The following is a 19,161-nucleotide window of genomic DNA, read 5'->3' on the forward strand; positions in this document are numbered from 1 at the left end:
CAATTGGTTATTTCAATGTTTGAGCCAGTGGCCATTTTTACCAAACAACATAAATCCGGACTTAATGCGATGAAGCAGATCAGCGGATGGACTTTAATGGACTTTTAATAGACTCACCATGGCAGGATGTGGCCAAGGGCTCCTCAATGGCAGTAAATGGGATGGTTTGTTTTCTTCGTTTGGGCGCTGATGGATGACAAATAGATGTTTCGCGCACACGTTACTGGCACACAGGAAGAAGCACGGGAACGGAGGCAGCGTGATTGACAGAAACGGGATGAGATCAGTGCCCCTGCTAGTTCGGGCTTGTTAGCGGCGTGCTAACAAACTTTCGGGTGGTGACATGAAGAGCAGACAGGTGACAGGAAGTGACGTGTCACGCCAGTTGATTTCTCGTAGGTAAAAATCTATCAGAAATGATTATCTATTAGTTATTATCAAAAGATCTTGGGATTAAAAAGTATCACAAAAAAACACCAAAATCCTATGGAAACAATTAAAAGTGTAAAACCGAATAATATTTAAAATACTTGAGAGGGAGGGGAAAATCAATATAAATTAGATGAAAAATATTATAACATATTTGGGGAAAAAAAATCCGGAACAGATAAAATTGAAAAATATCAGTGAAAACTACCACGAGATGAAATAATGTTAATAATAGTGGACACACAGAGGGCTCCTGAACACGGTGTAAAAGATAAAACTTTATTTGTCCCTGTTGTGACGATACAAAGTCAACAAGTGCAATCAACTGAGAACGGCACGCGACAGTCTAGCTAGTCGTCAACACGGTGGACGGAACGCACACTTACCACTCTCGCAAAAGTATGTGTACAGGTGGCTATTCAACTGTAAGGCAACGGTTACCATGACGACCCGCGGGTCAGACGAGCGTTCCCTTCTATTCACCGTCTGTTTAGTTTCCAGGGAGCGTCACATCACGGCGGGGTCACAAAAAACAAGAAAATGGGAGAAAGGGAAGCGATGATACACTTTACATCATATCCCAGAGAGAACACAATCTTTTTGCCTACTTCAGGAATCTTCTTTAGGACTGGCAATTAATTAAAATCCCAGCAAAATAAAAGTTACCCCGATTGAGCCGGGAACAGAGGCGGCAGCTGCGAAGGCAGAAGAGCAAGGGAGCGTGAATTAAAAGCACCGCTGATCCGCAGGCCAATTATTCCTCCCGTGTGTTTAAATGTGTTGGCGTGGCTGTGAAAGCGTGCGGCGCCGGGCAGCCAATTAAACGTTCGCCCCTCCGATGGGACTCAACTCGCCGCTAACATCCCGACCGACAAACACTGATATTATTGCAGATAACTCCAGGAACAACGCCGCGTGTAGTCGTTAAAGTTTTAGAACGACTACCTTAGTGTCATTTGGAGAACAGCATCTCTGTTGTTGCTATGGTGACACAGCGTGACCTACTTTAGTAACAGTGGAGGATTGCGGATGCGTTATTATTATTATTATTATTGGAGTGTACGAGTCAAGAAACAACATTGTTAGTCAAATGGCATCTATGCTCAAGTCATTTTTAACTGTCAAGATGCCAAGACAATTTTTTGTTTTCTTGCTGGTAATTGGGTGAGTGTAAATTTTCAGTTTTCTGGAAAAAGGTTGAATCGAGGTAAGGGGTCCTAGAATTTTATTTTTTTAAATTTGAAAAGAATATTATTGTTAGTTTTTAATTTGTATATGCAAAGTCCACATTTGTGAGCAATTTGTTTCCATTTAGAAAACAACAAAGATGATAAAATTTTGAAAAAAAAATCTAATTTTGAGACTTCATTTACAATCTTTAGTGTAACCCTACCAGAACAGAAAAAAAATAGTTTTTAAATCTCTCCCAAAAACTGTAAATATAATCACATTTCATATTTATCTGACAACTATAAAATTTTAGGTTTAATTTTAATTCTATACAAAAAAACCAGCATATTTTTTTTAATTTTGTTCTCCAAAACAAAACATCTCCACAAAATGTATACATATTTTTTTAATTCTTACTGAGAAGCCTGGAATTATTTTACTGCATTTTACATGGGGACAGATTATTGTCACAACATTTATGAAAAAAGTCAGGTATGCAAAGCGATCTTTGAACAAAATCCTCCTAAATTGTCATTTTGCATTTTGTGTGTGTTTGTAGCACTTCTTTGCACCGTGATACCTTGTCATCCTTCACTTTACTGTACATTATTGCTGACAATTAACTTTTGATGTTTAATTTGACTAATGGGGGTGTATTTAAACTCCTCAATGGTATAACGTGCATTGTATTGCTCAAGGAGTGGTTGTTGATGGAGGTTACCATGGCAACTAGGCTCCAAATGGATTGCTTTGGGGGTCCCTGATTGCTCACTACTGCTTCACTTGAGATAACCTTTTTCAAAAATGTCGTCGAGGAATGTGATGGAATTGTTTACTATTGTAATTTATTATGAACAGATTGAACACTATTTTTTTTTTAATGAGTTCCTCTGAGGTTTTACTTGTTTGCAGACCCTTTGCTCTCATTGTAGGTCTCCCCCCACCCCTGCTCTAAAACAATAACAAACACCGATCACACGTGAAAAATCTACTGATATTTTTAGAGCTACAGCAGGAAAAAGCGGCGCGTCTCCATCAAAAAATGTCGTTGCCGTGCGACTTCGTGTCCCAGCAGGAAACGAAACGCAGCTACGTGAGATGCTCAGCATCGACCCAACCAATCACGTGTTCTCCAGGGGTCGCCGCTCATTGTGTGACTATCACAGGAATAAAATCGCAAACCGTGTCTAACAGCTACGCAACACAAAGTGACACAGTCTGAGAAACATTTCAGATTGGAAACCTGCCAATGTGACGGCGTCATCCTCAGTCGCTCAGCTCAGATTGGCCGCCGCTATCTCAGCTGGCTTGTTAAACGTGGCCGCTGTCAGTCCACGGCTGGCTTGTGCTCATCAGAGGGTGGTCCCTGCCAAAGACTTCCTGGAGGCTGCCAATGTAAGTGTGGATGCAGAGCGTCTGTAAGGTGGGTCGCCTCCTCCGGGTCGCCTTTGGGAAACGGCGCGCTACTTTTCTGCCGGCCACATTGCTCTGTCCAAAGTGGAAAACGAAAACACAGAGTTGGGATGGGCAACTGAAACGATGCAAGGGGTGACAATTTTTCATCCGTCTCATTACTTTTGATAATTTAAATATTCAGTTGAATTTACTGCAGCTGCTAAATTTATTCCTCTTTAAGCATCTGAACTAAAATTGAGAAGATATGCCCATTATCTTTCAATGCTATGCAGCAACCCTCTTGAAAGCTCTCCGGGAAAATTTCATTACAACAAATCCAGCCTCCATAGAGATCAAATCAAAAACTGCCATAGCTGACTATATTTCAAGTCATCAAGGCTGAGTATTGGGGAAATTTTCAAGTAGCAATAATCGTGCCTCAAATGACCCTCATAAGCTACGATATTGCCACTACGCAAGGCTACTTTCAAATTGGCAGTAACAATCACATCACCATTCGCCACACGGTGCACAGTGACGATTTCAACACATTTAAGATCAAACAGGAACATTAGGAGGTCCCAAAACAAATTCCATTTTTAGCTAAAATTTGTCACTCACAGTTTCATTTCTGGAAACTCGGCAAAGGTGAATTATATACTTTTTTACTTGACTTTTTTGAAAAGCAATTGTATTTCAATAACCTATCAAACTAGGTGACGATCTAAACTGAGGCTGTGTAAAAAAAAAAAAAAATTCAGGTTCCACCGAGATTTGAACTCGGATCGCTGGATTCAGAGTCCAGAGTGCTAACCATTACACCATGGAACCACATATGCATGAGACTGAAGTTAAATCTTCCATACTACTACTTTGTGTGAGATGAACCATTGAATAAAGTTTTGGCAAAGAAAGGAGTGAAAGTTAGTGAACATGAAAGACATTGTAATAATGCAGCACTCTCTGTGTGTAGCAACATCCAATAAAAGATGCGAAATATTCAAATCCGCCTGCTTGCGGCAAAGCCAGAAGGGATTGATTTGGAAAACGTCTCGACTTGTTTTTCCAGGCTGCATCGTGGCGTTAATTAACTGGCACCACATGGCCAGCGTTGACGCGCTTTGGCGAGGTCTTGGCGCGTGGCTCTCGATTCACATGATTACATCATTTTCATTCTTTTTGGTGTTAATAACGCAGCCGAATGAAATATAGAGGCACGCTTTGAAGATGAATCGGGGAGGGAAAAGAGATGTGACTCAAGACAGAATTAAAACATGGAGCATGCAGTACTTTCACAAGGTTGAACAAATATGTGCCTTAATCTATCGACTCAAGATGTCAAGTAAACAAAAAACTTTTATATGGACTACTCAATACCATAGATTATGAAATAAACACATTGTCTTTGTAGAGACTGCCAAAAATTGCCCAAACTTGGTCAATAAAGCTGATTGATTGATAACAAAAGTCAACACTCGGATTTCTTTACCGCTCAGCGCTCCTTACAGCACTTGGAACAATTAAGAGTCACCTAAACCTCGGGGTCACTTGTCCAATTGAGAATTACTTTGCTTTGGATAACACCAATGATTATATATAAACATGTAACATGAGCAGAGCGTTTGGAACATTTGACAGCAGTGATACTTCTACATGGTTCCATGGTGTAATGGTTAGCACTCTGGACTCTGAATCCAGCGATCCGAGTTCAAATCTCGGTGGAACCTAGATATTTTTTTTTTTTCACAGCCTCAGTTTAGATCGTGACCTGGTTTGATGGGTTATTGAAATACAGTTGTGTTTCAAAAAAGTCAAGTAAAAAAGTACTCACCTTTGGCAAATTTAAATGAATGACTAATATATTTAGTTTAAAAGCAACCATGAAAAGCATTCAAGTGCCTAATTTTTAATCACATTAATGTTAACAGAATTAGGTAGTCTCCGTAGAGACTGTCAAAAATTGCCATAGCTGACTATATTTCAAGTCATCAAGGCGGGGTATTGGGTAAAGTTTTCAACTAGCAATAATCGCGCCTCGGATAAACCTCATAGGCCACGATACTGCCACTGCGCAAAGCTGAAGAATAGTTCTTCCGGACAATCAGGTCACTAACCCGCATACGTTCTACAGAGACGGTCCACATATGTACACAATAACACAAAACAACCTTCACAAATTCCACATTATTAAAATTCGACAGACACACAAAACATTAACATTTTTGGTAACACACCTCTGAACTAAACGTTCTATATCTTAAATAATAAAATTTTAAATATCGAATATTAAGGAGTACTGCGACGCAATGCATTATGGGCTTTTGATTCCCCAACAAAACACTGGGTCGTGCATTTTACCTGTTTCCATGGAAACTCCGACGCTGACAATCAAACACCATTTTCCCAAGACACAGCTGAAGTTTGGTGACAATCATTCGGCTATTATGATATTGTTCACAAGAGTATTAGTCTCCGCAGAGACCGTCAAAAATTGCCATAGCCGACTATATTTCAAGTCGTCAAGGCGGGGTATTGGGTAAAGTTTTCAACTAGCAATAATCGCGCCTCGGATAAACCTCATAGGCTACGATACTGCCACTGCGCAAAGCTAATGAACAAAAGGCGCTAAACGTCGGAGTCACCATCCAGCGTACATACCACAGCGACGGTCTCAATATAAAATGAACTCCAGCAGTTAGACTGCACTTAGCGCTCGACTTGAACTAAGCAAGGCTCGGAACAATTATTGTCGTGGTTAACATACTTTTTTATACTCTTTTGTCAATACGTCCTTGTCTCTAAAGGGCAAAGGCCGTCAACAGCGTGAGTTAGCATATGTTCGCTTAGCGCACGATGCTTCCTTTGGCCCACTTTGCCATAGATCAGCTTCCTCAGCCATCGCCCACTTTTTATAGCCTTAAAGCTGCCTCGGCGGGTCGGAAGGATTGATGAGTGCCGTCGCCCTGAGCTGAGCCGCTGCCTAATGAGGAGACCCCGCGGACGTGTTCCCTCTTAGTTAAGCGTCTCTCCGTAAGGCAGAGGAGCCCCTTGCGTGGCGGTGGGAGTCATTTGTCAAAAGCGGCTACGAGAAATGATGGCAGCCCGAGAGGCGCGGGTGAAACGGACCGGCGTGTGGCAAAGTGAATGAGAAATGGAACGCGCTGGACGCAAACGCGCCTTTCTTCAGTATGATTGCATCGCTTCCGGCGCTGAGGCTCTCGAAAGGATACGACCGGATCCCTCCCATGGTTGTAAATCATCTCGGATGTGCTAACAATCCTCACGCTAGGCCACGGACAGATAAAAAAAAAACTGTGCATGTTACTCATTTTTCCTGATTAATAACGAGCTGGCTAAGGAACTATCTTTCGGGAAGCTATTTTTAAGCGCAGAGCGGAAGAGGAATATTAAAAAAAACGACTGACCATGCGCTGGACGTGTTGTAGGGCAGCAGCGTGGGGCTGTGGCTCTCCCCTCGGAGACTGTGTCGGGGTTGGTAGAGACCGGGCGCGGCGGGCTGAGCCTGGCTTTGGCTCTCGTCCAACGTGGAGCGCTGCCACTGACTGCGGGCTTTTTTCAGCCAGCGACCCCCCAGGCCCCATTTCTCCAAGTAGACCCGGCACAGCTCGTAATTGACGGCCGAGTAGTAGAGGAAGTCCAGAGCCAGCAGCACCATGACGAAAAAGCCGTAGATCCACACTCCCACCAGCGCTGTGTAATTACTGCGCACAGATGGACACATTGACGCTGCCTGTTTAATGGGGCGGATTAGGCAAAAGTGACATTTTAACGGCTTGTATACAAATAGCTGGATAGCCCGGCGCCACCCATCAAGTGGGAAATTGAACATCGCAGTAAATCTTTGGTAACTCATACGCCTATTTCTGTCAGTGAGCCATTTTGAATTTCTCCAGCTATCAGGTCAAAGTCAAACGGTAAGCAGAGCTGCAATGACTTTTATTAGGTGGACGAATTAGCGTTAGCTTCTGGAATGTAGCACTAACCCTGCACACAATTGAGTTTTCGGACTTATTCGATTAATCGTCGCGGCCTTAAAATTAAATGAGCCAGAAAGTCTTTTTGGCAAACTCCACACAAAGCTTGCGAGAGCGGCGCTTAATGCAAGGCTTGTGTTTAAGTCAAGGCGAGGACAAGCAGACAAAAACACGCAAGGACATCGATCCGACTCGATCGATCTTGACCTTGCGACGGAAGCAAATGTTATTCCATATTCAACGCGGCATAGAAAGAAAAATGGCGGGAACAACGTTCGGATGCTTTCAGCCACGAGAAACGAACAGACTGTCGCTCAATTGCGTAAGAATGAGCCTCGAATGGCGTAAAAGGGAAAGTTGAAGAAATTGAAAGTATGAAGGACATTCCTGCTTAGACACTCTGAGACGCGATTTCATTTGAATGAAAATGTTTTTCTGAAGGAGTGCGTATATCCGCTAAGGCCACTGTAAAATAAATTGCTTCTGCCCCTGCCGTGCTAAACACATCTGCAACAATACGTTACGCTTCATGTTCCAAAATCCAGCCCTTGTCCTCGTTTGGATGCAGGCCTTTCAATTTTTTTTTTTTTTTCTCGATCCTGCTCGCTCTGAGACAAGACAGGAAACAAAATAACCTCCGAGGACTTCTCATTTACAGAGTGCGGAATGAATATGAAATGACTTTGGTGAAAGAAGCAAAAGCTCTACCAAAATCCAGCACTAGAGTATCCCAAGTTTATACATATATTTTTAAATATTATTATATTTTCAATTAAAAAAAATTCCTGCCTCCAAAAGGTACGTCATGGATCAATTACTTTGACTCACTTGTGTGAATAGCCATGGGAGGAGGTGGTGAGGTTGATCTGCATGAGCACCTGGAACTCGGTGTCATTGCAGCAGTACTTGAAGGCCGTGTTGTTGTGGTGGCAGCAGAACATGTACGTCTTGTTGTCCGACAGCCGGGGGCAGTGAAAGCCAAAGTGGTAGCGCCCCTTGTGGTCCGAATAGGGCTCGCACACTCGGTAGTGAGCTGACAGTGCTGAAGCGGAGGTGAGAGGGAGAAAAAAAAAAAAGCATCAAATGTCTCCTTTCTGCTCAGATCAATCGATGTTTGTGTTTGCTTTGATCGCCTGAGCTCAAAAAGAAGCCGAAGAATGAGATGAAGGTTAAGTGCAGATGATAATAGATCAGGATTTGAAAAAAAAAAGGTTCAACCATCTTCACACCCGACGAGGGCAATGAAAGAAAAGCGAACAGAGCGGCTAGGTGCAGCAACATAAAACGTTCGTTTCCACCTTCACGCTGGCTACGTTGCGGACGATGTAACCGGACTCATTTGCAGCTTTTCGTCTCATAAATCCTGCTGCATAAAAAGTGAGCTGAGCTGGCAAAAAATTGACAATAAATTCTAATAAGGATTAAAAGGAGTGTCAAATTGGCTGCTTCAATGGACAAAGGGTCTTTTGTAACCGACCTGCTTGATTTCGGAACACGCTGTAAAATTACTAAGTAAATATATAATAAATAAATTAATAAATTAAAATTTTTAAAAAATATATATATATAAAAAAAGAAAATATATTGAATAAAATATATTAAAAAAAAACCTTCACACAAACTTTCTGAACACGCTGTAAAATTTGGAAACATTTATAAAAAAAAATATATATATATATCTAAAAAAAAATATATATATATATATATATATATATATATATATATATATATATATATATATATATATATATAAATAAAATAAAATATATTAAAAAACTTGGAGGAAAATAAATCCTTTCAAGTGATTTTCCTATTATTTTTTTAGGCCATAACGTCTGGCATTAGTGCCACTAAAAATTGAGTATCTTCAAAAATGTAGACCTGCAGTGGACAGCAGCAGGAAAATGACCGTCAGGACATTCAAGGACTGCCGACTGGTGATAGTCATCTTCTCGCGCTCATGTGGAAAAGGAGGAGGGAGGCAGGCTGGCTTGGCTGGTGGGGGGCTCGGGGTGCTGCTTCAGCTTGTGCTGGACTTGGTCGTCCCGTGCATGCTGAGAGCTCCTCTCACATGCTTGATGATGATGCGGCTGCTGCAGGAAGTCAGGAGCCCTGATGGGAAGAAGATATGCACACAAAGAGGAGGGTGAGATATTCTCTTTGCTCTTTCTCCACAAGCGACCGCATGCTTTTAAGTGACCGCGATTTGTTCTAAAATCTTTCTTCGCCGCTTTATGTGACCACAATTTGTTGTTTTGGGGTGATCTGGCTATATCGGAAAATGTTATGTAATACAATTTACATAATGTCGGCCCCAGTGAGAGACACCCTGCCATTAAGCTGACAGGTAAGCAGAGCTGCGCACGGCTAAAGCGATAAATGCTTCCTTCTTCCATCAGCACGCTAGTTAGTGTAAAATTTTGTTGGGACTAATTAAGGAGCGCCCAGACTTTCATTTTGGGCTTTTGCATCAACACTTGCCGCATTTTCGTCACCCTGAGAAAAAAAGCGGAGGCAGACGGGTAAACTCGGTGGTTTGTTTTGGAGCACCAACATCGCACGGAGGAGGGGGGAGAGGTTACAAGTGATGAGAGCAAAGACAGGAAGTTAAAAAGATTCTCTGAGGGAATATTTTTAGGAGGTCACTAAGGTCCAGTTTGTATTTTTATTTTTTTTACAGACTTGGCTGGCGGTCAAAGGGATGAGGAAGCAACGGTCACGTTTACATGTCAAAAGATTGAGACTGAAGAATTGGAAGAATGGCGGCTGCTAAGTTCTGAGAGCTCGTACTTGAATTCCGATCTCAAGGCACAACGACTGTATTTATATTTTCATTTTGTCCTATCGTGGTGGGAAGTGGAAGCACCAATCAGTCATTTTTTAAAGACTCACACAGCAGCTAGCATAAAGTGAAATGTGGCTCTGCATGACTTGGAACGCTAATGAAAAATGTACGTTCATTAATTGAGCGCGGTGAAGGAAATTAAAGTTCGACCTGCGCTAGCTCCCACTTATTAAAAGAACAGGAGGCGAAAGCTTCAACACACATCGGGCTGCTCGTCTTATATTTAAAAAGCACGCTAGATTGGACGAGCTGTTCCCTCTTCTAAAAGCCAGCTGACGTCCCGGGAGACAGGGATATTTTTTTCCACTCTTTCCCTCTCTGCCAATCCATCCGTTCTAATTTCAAAATGAGTCAAAGAAATACCCAGGAAGCCACTTTTGTCGTAATTGCAGCATTTTGAGATAAAATATGAAATCAGCATCTGAAATATACTGGATCATTTTGCTTGTGACGGAATAGAAACAGGATTAAGAATCGGAAAGACTCCAGCCTTTTTTTAGTCTGCAGTAGGCTGGAAATGTTTCCGCCGTAAATTAACCAAAACTGAAATAACCAGGCAGGGCCATGTTTGTGCTTGTAAATTCATTTTCAAGTTAAAAGGATGAAATGTTGCAGCAAAATGTAAGACATTTTTCTTCTGTGCTTTTGATAAATAATAAAGGTGCGAGCGACAAAACTAAAAGGCTGGCTGCGATGAATAAATAATAATTGATGGAAAGCAAAGGAGTCTCTTGTCAGACATTGGACTTTATATTTCAACACGTACAATCCGCAGCAGAATGTACTTTTGTTATCCCCGAATGTTAATGTTAATCAAACCTTCCCGTCTCGCCGCGGTGCGATGATTGGTGCGCTCTTTAAGCGCCTCGGCGGCACCGGCGGTAATTGCTCACTTAATATTTCTCGGTGCCAGCACAAGTGACCAATACAGACAAATAAATGCTTTTTGTTTTACACGCCGGGAGCTTGTTAAACTCGGTAAACAAGGCTCGGACGGGGAAGAGGGGAACCTTGACCGCTTCATCGAACTCCATGATAAGCGTTTTCATCACGGACCACACCGGAGTTATAAAAGCCTTAAATCAGATATGTCCAAACTTCTTTCACTGAAGGCCAAGCAGAATAACGGAAGAAGGGGGGAATGGGGGGGTAGTGTAGTCCATTCCGGCAATAAAATAGTTTTCACGCAAGAATTTTGTATGATTTTGTCTAAAACGTAATCTAGTGTGATTTGTAGAAAAAAGAAAAAAATTTGAGAATGACTCAAAAGCTTTTATGTCATAAGTTACAATGGAACCCCCCCTATCCTGGATAAAAATGGTACAGTCCTGTCATCCTCCACCAACAAATGAACACATCCTTGTTAATGTTTCAACTTGATGTCATTCTTGCTAGCATGTGTGTAAAGTGATTTGGAAATGAGAATCTTGTCTTGAGCTCATACACTAATCAGTCTTCCTCAACATGGAATCGTTAAAAGAAAGTGGAGGGCGTTAAACATCCTGGCGGAGTGCCATTAGGATATGAGCTCACGAAAGGGACATTGACAGGCATGATGTCATGGCGTATTCTTCAGGATGTCCGTGCAGCAGAGTGGAAAGCACTCTCGGCGCCGACAGGATATTTGAACGACGGCACGGCGAAGAAGCAATAATCGATGGCCAGTCATCCATTTTCAAAAGCGCTTCCACTCAAGGTCGTGGAGGAGCTGGAGACTATGGGGGCGAAAAAAGTGCGCTTTGCACTCGACTGGTTGCCGGGCCATCTCGGGGGACAAATCGATACCGACAACCGTTTACAGTCACACGAGCGGGAACTGAGCTGAGACTCCGAGTACCGAAGTCAGAGACTATCGGAATAGCAAGGCCATGTTAGGATTTAATGTTCATTTCATTGAACATGAAATATTGATTAAGATTTGGAATAAAGTCACATTAATCACCAAGATATAAATTTCTCCAGATTTTACGGCAACCATAAAAGTATGAATCACTCTCCAGCAAAAGTTGGTTAGCCGTTCTCGATATAAAACTAAAATCGACACACCTGTCAGTCACACGACAAAAAAATGATCATATTATGAAAGTAATTAAATCCACAAAGTTGCTTTTTTTCTTTCATTATTAGCTTCAGCATATTTTACAACACGCAGGCCCGACAGCGAGATTTATATGATCGGTCGGCTGAATAAATTTTCCACATCAAATATTCTAAATAAAGACCAGAGGCGGCAGATTGTTTTGGTCTGGTGGCTTGATGTTGCCTGGGAGACATTTACGTCATGCCAGATACGAGGAGTGAGTGTAACATCAATTAATTAGCGGTGTAGTAAAACGAGAGGTGTAAAAGGCGGAGAAAAAAAAAAGATAACGGAGGGGGGCAACAAAACGGGGGTTGCCATAGTGCCAACGAGGCTGCATAAATGGGCTGGCTTATTGTGCACCGTAGACACCTCACTGCACGGGTGGCCTGTTTTGCTTTCACGCCGCTAATGGTTTGTTAGCTTTACGGATGCTAATAAAACTCGCATCTGCCGGCTGTATTTGTACCTGCTGAGAGACCGTCGCAGTGATGGAAGCCAGTCGGCTTCCTCGCTGTTTTGATTTTGTCTGGCAAGCGCCGTCAGTGGCCAAGGCCGACCGGAGGATCAAAATGGATGTTTATTGTGAAAGAGAGCACACGTCGCCAAATTCCATCATTTGGATATTCTCATCCAACAATGTAAATATCTTTCGGCACAGCAAAATATTTCCGCATCTCAGTCTTGGCAAAAGTTTCTTTCTATCTCCTTAAGCGCAGTGCTGAAAAGTGCACATGCATCATCCCTGAAACAATGATTCCTATTATTTGCCTTATCCTTGCACTTGAAAAATCAATCTCAGGAAATTTGAATCAAAAGCGAAGCGTGATATCCAGCTGTTCCAATCTGCTCCGGCGTAAACCGAGACAGTTGTTTAGATCTTTCCGGTCAGAAACTACCTGCTCTCCCTGCAGCACCTTATTTCCATTCAAATCAGTATTTGAAATGCATAGCGGGTGGGGGAGGGGGGGGTTGCCGGAGGGGCGGGTTCTACAATTTCTGCCGATTCAATCCCATGTCACGACGTGGAAGTGTAATTATAGCAGCACACGCAGGAGGAAGCATTGTGGCGACAATCGCTCGCCGTCTTCTTGCCTGAGATGTTTATGAATCATAAATCTGCACAACTTCTCTTAATAGTCAGCGAGCTTAAATTGAGGAAGCGCAGTTTTGCGGCCGTCATGGATACAAATCACAGAGAGTCCCGACGTGCGGCTCCCACCCACTCGGGGTCATGGGATGATGATTCAAGAGAATACAGACAGGCTTTGTTGGACTCAAATGAAAAACGCCTCAATAATTGTGCTACTGAGGAGCATCCAATAACTATCAAAGCGGTCAAGGCTGACATTCCACACCGGAACGTTCTGAGGGCCAATTGTGGAATTCATCAAGTAATACGACACGATCGGTTTTGACTCCATTTGCGAGGCAAAATTTGGGTTCAAATATGCCGACAGCTATTTCGTTTCTCGCCAGCTCGTTTTGTCATCCCGCAGTCTTTCGTCATCTATGATGCATGCAGACAAGACCACCCGCTCGCTATCACACGGACACAAATCGCCATTATTTGCTCGGATTCACTTTAACACCCCAGCCGGGCCTTGCGCGATATCTCCCTTGGAAACCTCCCCCCGATTGACATCCGCCTGACCCTGGATTTAAAATAGCACCGAAGTAACAGCCTGCTGGGAATTAAAAAAAAAAATTCTTATGACGTGAGGACACAAAATGGCAACAACAGAGCGGCTTTATCATCTTTGTTATTGTCCCCCTGTAGCCAACACAAGTCGTTACGCAACACACGGTGACGCAGCAACACTTAACGCTGAGAATATAAATGCCCTTGTGATTAAAAAAGTGAACAATCGTAACAGATCAAACCTGTCCCACAAGTCCAACGTTGCCATAGAAACCATTAACACCTTCCAAAATTTAAAGACTTCAAGGGAGACTAGCTTGCTTTCAAACTTTTAAGACCGAGGTCACATGATCAAGCCAACAAGCTAGCAAGAAAACAATAAAAACGGATCGCTTTGCCTCCACGTCGTTTTCCGAGGGCAGCGCGACCTCGCCGCAGTGACGCAAGGACCCCCGCTCCCTTCGGAGCAAACCGACCGGGAACATTCATAATATCCTTTTGGCCGCCTGTTATACAACCTGGCCCGCGAAAATCCGAGGCGGCGCTTGCAGATGCGTCCAGTCGGTATTATTTTTACGACGATAATTACCAGAAGTGCTGCTCCACCTGCCATCGTTTTCATCATTACGCAGGCTGTTCCGCTTTTGACCCGCCGGTGAGTGAACTCTGGCCGGCTGGCTTTTGGCACACTTGTGAATGATAACTTCCTGTGCGTCGACAACTCTGCGGCGACTCGTAAAAAAAAAAAAAAAAGCCCTTCTGCGCATTTCTCAGACTGTGAATTAAGTTTTATGATGCCAATTAACAATGGCAGCAACCTGCAGTTTGACTAATAATATGCAAAAGGCTTTATTATTAGTCATTACTGCAGGGAAAGGATTATGGTGGGCGCTGGCATTGCATGGTGGATTGGAAACGACTGTCATTTGAGGTCATAATGACTCAGGAATTACTGAGTGTTTTAGAAATGCTGTTATCTTTGCGGACATATTGCACATTATGAATTGGATTGACGAGTCGGCATAGCCGGGGTGTGCAATTTACAGCGTAAGTCGGGCCTACAGTGCCAACAAATGAAATCGGCTCAAATTTGACAGCTATCCGACTATCTTTTATTTATTTATTTATTTTAGGAAATGCCCAAACTATCTATCCACATGTGTTGCTCCACCATTTTTGTTCAGGTTCGCTAATTTGAAGAGTTATAACCCCGCAGCACTCTTTGTTAGCCTGTCTATGCTGTTTTACATTGTTTGTTAGCATTAAGCTAAAGGAAATTCGCCAAGGCCTATTTATTTTTTGTTTTGTGTGTACTTTGACGCCGACTGGGAGTGATGAATTGAAAACACGATAACAGATTCAATGTGTTTTTGGACAGTTTGGGAATCCCGGCACTATAGGCCGCACACGACAAACTGGTTTACAGCCTCGGTAAAAGGGAATTCCTGCTACATGGTGTACTTAGCACAGCAGGCCGAGCCTTCAGAGAGAAATAAAGACACAAAAGCGCCATCTGTCGCAAACAAGCCCTGTTTGTTATTTGCCTATCTTTCTTGTCGGAAGCAGCACTGTGAGTTCTATCACCTTGTAATACAGCAAGGGGGCAAAAAAAAAATTTTTAAAAGAAGGCCAAATGTTCCTCGGGTTCACAAAGCTGGTTTGACCGACACGCTCCTCTCCTCAGGCCGACAAAAAGAAGTGATTTGCGGTGACTAAAGGCTGGAGCAGTGACTCGTCTGGCTCTTTAATCAGGAGCCAGAGTCTGACACGGACGCTTAACCCCTCGAGCGGCGACCCCCGCGGGGGTAGAGCTTCTTTCTTCGCCACCTCTAGCGGGAGGGTCGCTTAGATCAATGGCTTTATATAGAGTGGGGACCTTTGAGAGGATTTTTTGCGCTGCACTTGTACCGATTTCCTCTGCTGTGCTTTAATCTGGATACAAGGTTTAAAAAAACGAAAACAATGAATCTTCCTTTAGAAAAATGTTAATGGATGTCAGTTTTTAATTTAACAATGTTTATTATTGTGCCGATTAGAGAGGTTTTTTTTTTTTTTTCACAGCGCTAAATTAGCCAAATTAATTGCAGATTAATCAGGTCTTGGAGCAAGTGAGACAAAATGGAGCGTGCTAATTAGCCGGAACGAGGAAAGCCGCTGTTGATTCGTTCTTGTGAGGTGAACAATCGGCCGGATGCAAAGTCAAGCCCTCGAATTGGATAAGTGTAAAGTCAAACAGACAAAAAAAAAATAAAATTTACTTGAATAAACACTGAAAATTGGAAGAATCATGATCAATGATGTAGGAGGGGGTCATTCGATAGGAGGTTAAATACAGGTTGAGCCTGCGGGCCAGTTAACGGCGAAGCAAGGCCGCGGCGTTACGCAACATTTCCACGCCGATACGGCCTCGGGAAAACACCCCGCGGCGTCACAATTAGGCGGAGAAAAGCGGGCTTCTCAAATAATGCTTCATAATTTATGTCATGAACGCCTGGCGCGGGTACGAGAGGAAAAAAAACAAAACAGCTCAGCTAATAAATATTTGCTCAGTATATGATTTCCCCGAGTATTCGTTTCAAATGCTCCTTCAAGCGTGATTTCACTCTTTCCGCTGGGTCAATACGACAAAAGAATCTGAATCAGTCTTTTTTTTAACGCACACAGACACACACACACACACACACACACACACACGAGGCACTGTTATTCAAACATCGCCGCCGGGCAGAACAGCTTGTTGATTTTTTAATTATTCTCCGCCCGTATCAAGCAAAGCGACACGCAAAGAACGCTCGCAGCCTTCCGCGTAAACACACAAAGAGCGAGTGTGTGTAAATATGCGCTGACTTGATGTCTTATAGATATTTGATCATTTTCTCAGCTATGAACTTTGGAGAGGTGTAGGGAAAGAAGCCGTCGTGATCGTTGTGGTGTTGATTGACTTTCATGCTTTCCCTATCTTCCTTTTTATACTGCTCGTTTCTATTCTGCCTAGCAACAGGCAGATCAATAATGCTAATGTGTCTTTGCTGTCAAAAAAAAGACATCATACTTTTCTTTCCACTGCAATGTGTGGCTTGCTAATAAAGTAGCGGGCGCCACATAAGACAAGATGAAGTGGATCCCGTTTCGTCTCGAAAACAGAATCGTGTGTGTGTGATTGTCTTGGCGAGATGATATCTAATGAGCGGAAAGAAAAGTAGTATCAAGGGTGTCATCAATCATCCCTCGAACTGTCACACTTTTTTCTCATTCAGCTCTGCCAAGCGGTCATCAATTCATTAACGCGCGAGCGGGATGCAAGAGTTGAACTCTGGCAGGAAGCCAAATAAACGCCACGATGAACTAAGCGGGCGGCGTTTTCGTGTAAAGCGTCAATGGTGGACGACAACAGCTGCCGTTGAGTTTGATACGGTGGAAGATAATGATTTAGCCGATGATGGTTTCATCAATCAGTCCGACAGCGTTCACACAATTAGGCAACGAGATTCTCACGAGCTCGCCATCGTGAATGGCGTGAGATTCCCAAGACTAGCTAAAAGTTAGCGAAGCTAGTAAAGCGGACACAGGGAGGCTGTCAAATGTTTGCTTTGTAGCAACTTTTGTCTTCATTCGCAAGACTGGCGGGAGGCTGACGTTGACGTCTTATTTTTCCAGAAGAATCACTAAGCTGAGGTTTTCGATTTCTTTGTCGGCCCCGTACGTTTCGATGCGAAGCCGTTTAGCTCGCAGCCTCGGGCTCCGCTGCCTCTTTGCCTTTTACTCCCAATTTAATTGCTAAGAAAATGATTCTTTCTCCGAATAACGGCTCACACCTTTTTTTTTAATGTCGCTGGAGCGTGATGATCCGCGAGACAGCGTTAAACACAAGGCATGCACGATTTTGACATTCAGCCACGTGATGATTGTCTTTCATCAGCACCAATGTGAAGTGCTCTTCACTCTAAATGGTCACCTTGATAGCTTCTGCCGAGGCACCGGTCACGATCCCTCGCTTCGTTCTGCTTTCCCGCATGCACGTGTGTATAAGTGTGTTTGTGTGTGTGTGTGTAGACTACAGCAGTGCTGTCAGATTAATTTTCATCCAGAGGCCACATTAGCATTAGGGTTCCCACAAAGGACTGTTAATAAGTGAATCTGGGACTGTATTCATCTCATGATGACATACTGTAGTTGCTTCTGCATTTGATTAGTATCCCTTTGAGCAAGCGAGGTATGAATGTATAATTTGTTGAAAAAAAAAAATCTGAGCACGTACAATATTGTTTGCTGGCTTTCCAGTCCATACAATTTATAGGTGAAGCGTTTTTATTTGACCAGTGTTTAAGCTGTTATCTTTGACTGCACTTTTGATATTGCACCAACAGGGCGGCGCTGCACAAAGCAGAAAGAAGAAATTAGCGGTGGATTTTTAAAAATTCTCCAGATTTTTTATGGCAACACTTCACTACTTGCACATTTAAGACTTGACTAAGTGTGAATTGTTGAATGTTTTATCTTATCAACATATCTTGTCAACATTTTACGGCAGCAGACGAGGGGCTACAAATGTAAATAAGCGATACGCTAACTTTTACACAAGTATTATACGAGCATTTATCAATGTGCATCATCATCCCGTTTAAGTAACGGCAACTGAAAGAAGTCGAAAAAAATATCTTAATTGAGATTCTCCCTCATGTTTGGGCTTTTCATTGCTGTCGTAAAATAAGCGAGTAACCGCTTTTGCTGCGATTCAAGTAGGGACTTAACCTATTTTAGCTTTATTTTTTATTTATTTTATTGACTGTATAAAGTTTACGACAGTGCACTTCAAACACGTAAAGCACTTTGTGAAGATATCTTTCTAAATAGAAACGTACTTACCATAATCGGTGCAGTATCGAATTCACCGCATAAAATGATGGAATTAAATATACAGTACACCGTACAGTATGTTCTCCTAGGTTCCGTTTGAGCGGTCATGTGACACGCACTCATGTATGAGCGAGACAAGGTGACACAACACACGCACGCCTCCGCTGATGACTGATGGCCAAACACGACCCATGTGACCTCGTGCGTGTTCAGTCGCTCCCGCCGAGGCGACGATGAAGCGATAACACGCGAGCATGTTTAGTGTCCTGAGAAGGGCTCGTTTTTTACTTTTATAAACACAACGGCTCGACGCAGACGCGCACAAAAGAAGCGCATTGTGCACGTCTTACGCAATATTTCTTCTTTTGGTGTCTAAACACGCGCGGTAATGACTCCACATGCTCAACCGCTACGAGCCAAACAATCACAAAAGAAGCGGGGGGACAATAAATGACTCCCGAGCTGCTTTTAAAAACAATCGGCCCCAATAAAAACGCCAACGGTCATCCTGTGCCACTACGCACGCCATCCGTTTAACGTACAGTGTTTGAAAAGCAACGCAAGGGAGAATCCCAAACGTCACTCGTCGGAAATGTGAGGCAGGCGTGCTAAACACTTAACCACTATGCTGTCCTGGATTTGATCCAAGTGGGGAGCGGCGTAAGAAATAAATGTTGATCGACACTTTAGTGAATGACCGAGGCCATAATACAAACTATAATCTACGGAATATTATTCTATATATTGA

General features: G+C 42.9%; 1 protein-coding gene, 1 long non-coding RNA gene and 5 other non-coding genes across 9 annotated transcripts in view; 2 read left to right on the forward strand and 5 right to left on the reverse strand.

Annotated features, from left to right (window-relative positions):
• Positions 1-687: 687 nt before the first annotated feature.
• Positions 688-19,161, reverse strand: part of shisal1b (shisa like 1b) — a 37,257-nt gene continuing 18,783 nt past the window's right edge. Inside the window, exons 1-5 of one of the 3 annotated variants that reach the window (XM_049723661.2) lie at positions 18,423-18,444; positions 8,871-9,101; positions 7,818-8,031; positions 6,420-6,716; positions 688-3,087 (exon numbers count right to left, since the gene is read on the reverse strand). In XM_049723661.2, coding sequence (XP_049579618.1) covers position 3,087; positions 6,420-6,716; positions 7,818-8,031; positions 8,871-8,937 — 579 coding nt within the window. In that variant the 5' untranslated portion in view covers positions 8,938-9,101; positions 18,423-18,444 and the 3' untranslated portion in view covers positions 688-3,086. Of the gene's footprint in view, positions 3,088-6,419; positions 6,717-7,817; positions 8,032-8,870; positions 9,102-14,145; positions 14,270-18,422; positions 18,445-19,161 lie in introns of those variants that run through there. The other 2 variants (XM_049723658.2, XM_049723657.2) reach the window with 2 other exon arrangements.
• Positions 3,336-3,477, reverse strand: LOC125971399 (U4 spliceosomal RNA). The gene has a single exon (XR_007482446.1). It is a non-coding gene; the product is annotated as a U4 spliceosomal RNA (small nuclear RNA).
• On the reverse strand, positions 3,754-3,825 carry trnaq-cug (transfer RNA glutamine (anticodon CUG)). Its single transcript has one exon. It is a non-coding gene; the product is annotated as a tRNA-Gln (tRNA).
• On the forward strand, positions 4,650-4,721 carry trnaq-cug (transfer RNA glutamine (anticodon CUG)). The gene has a single exon. It is a non-coding gene; the product is annotated as a tRNA-Gln (tRNA).
• Positions 4,933-5,073, reverse strand: LOC125971393 (U4 spliceosomal RNA). Its single transcript, XR_007482440.1, has one exon. It is a non-coding gene; the product is annotated as a U4 spliceosomal RNA (small nuclear RNA).
• On the reverse strand, positions 5,464-5,604 carry LOC125971394 (U4 spliceosomal RNA). Its single transcript, XR_007482441.1, has one exon. It is a non-coding gene; the product is annotated as a U4 spliceosomal RNA (small nuclear RNA).
• LOC125970914 (uncharacterized) lies at positions 9,009-10,516 on the forward strand. The gene is made up of 2 exons (XR_007482296.1): positions 9,009-9,135; positions 9,670-10,516. It is a non-coding gene; the product is annotated as an uncharacterized lncRNA (long non-coding RNA).

This window comes from Syngnathus scovelli, chromosome 6 (genome assembly GCF_024217435.2).
Source record: "Syngnathus scovelli strain Florida chromosome 6, RoL_Ssco_1.2, whole genome shotgun sequence".
Classification (NCBI taxonomy): Eukaryota; Metazoa; Chordata; class Actinopteri; order Syngnathiformes; family Syngnathidae; genus Syngnathus; species Syngnathus scovelli.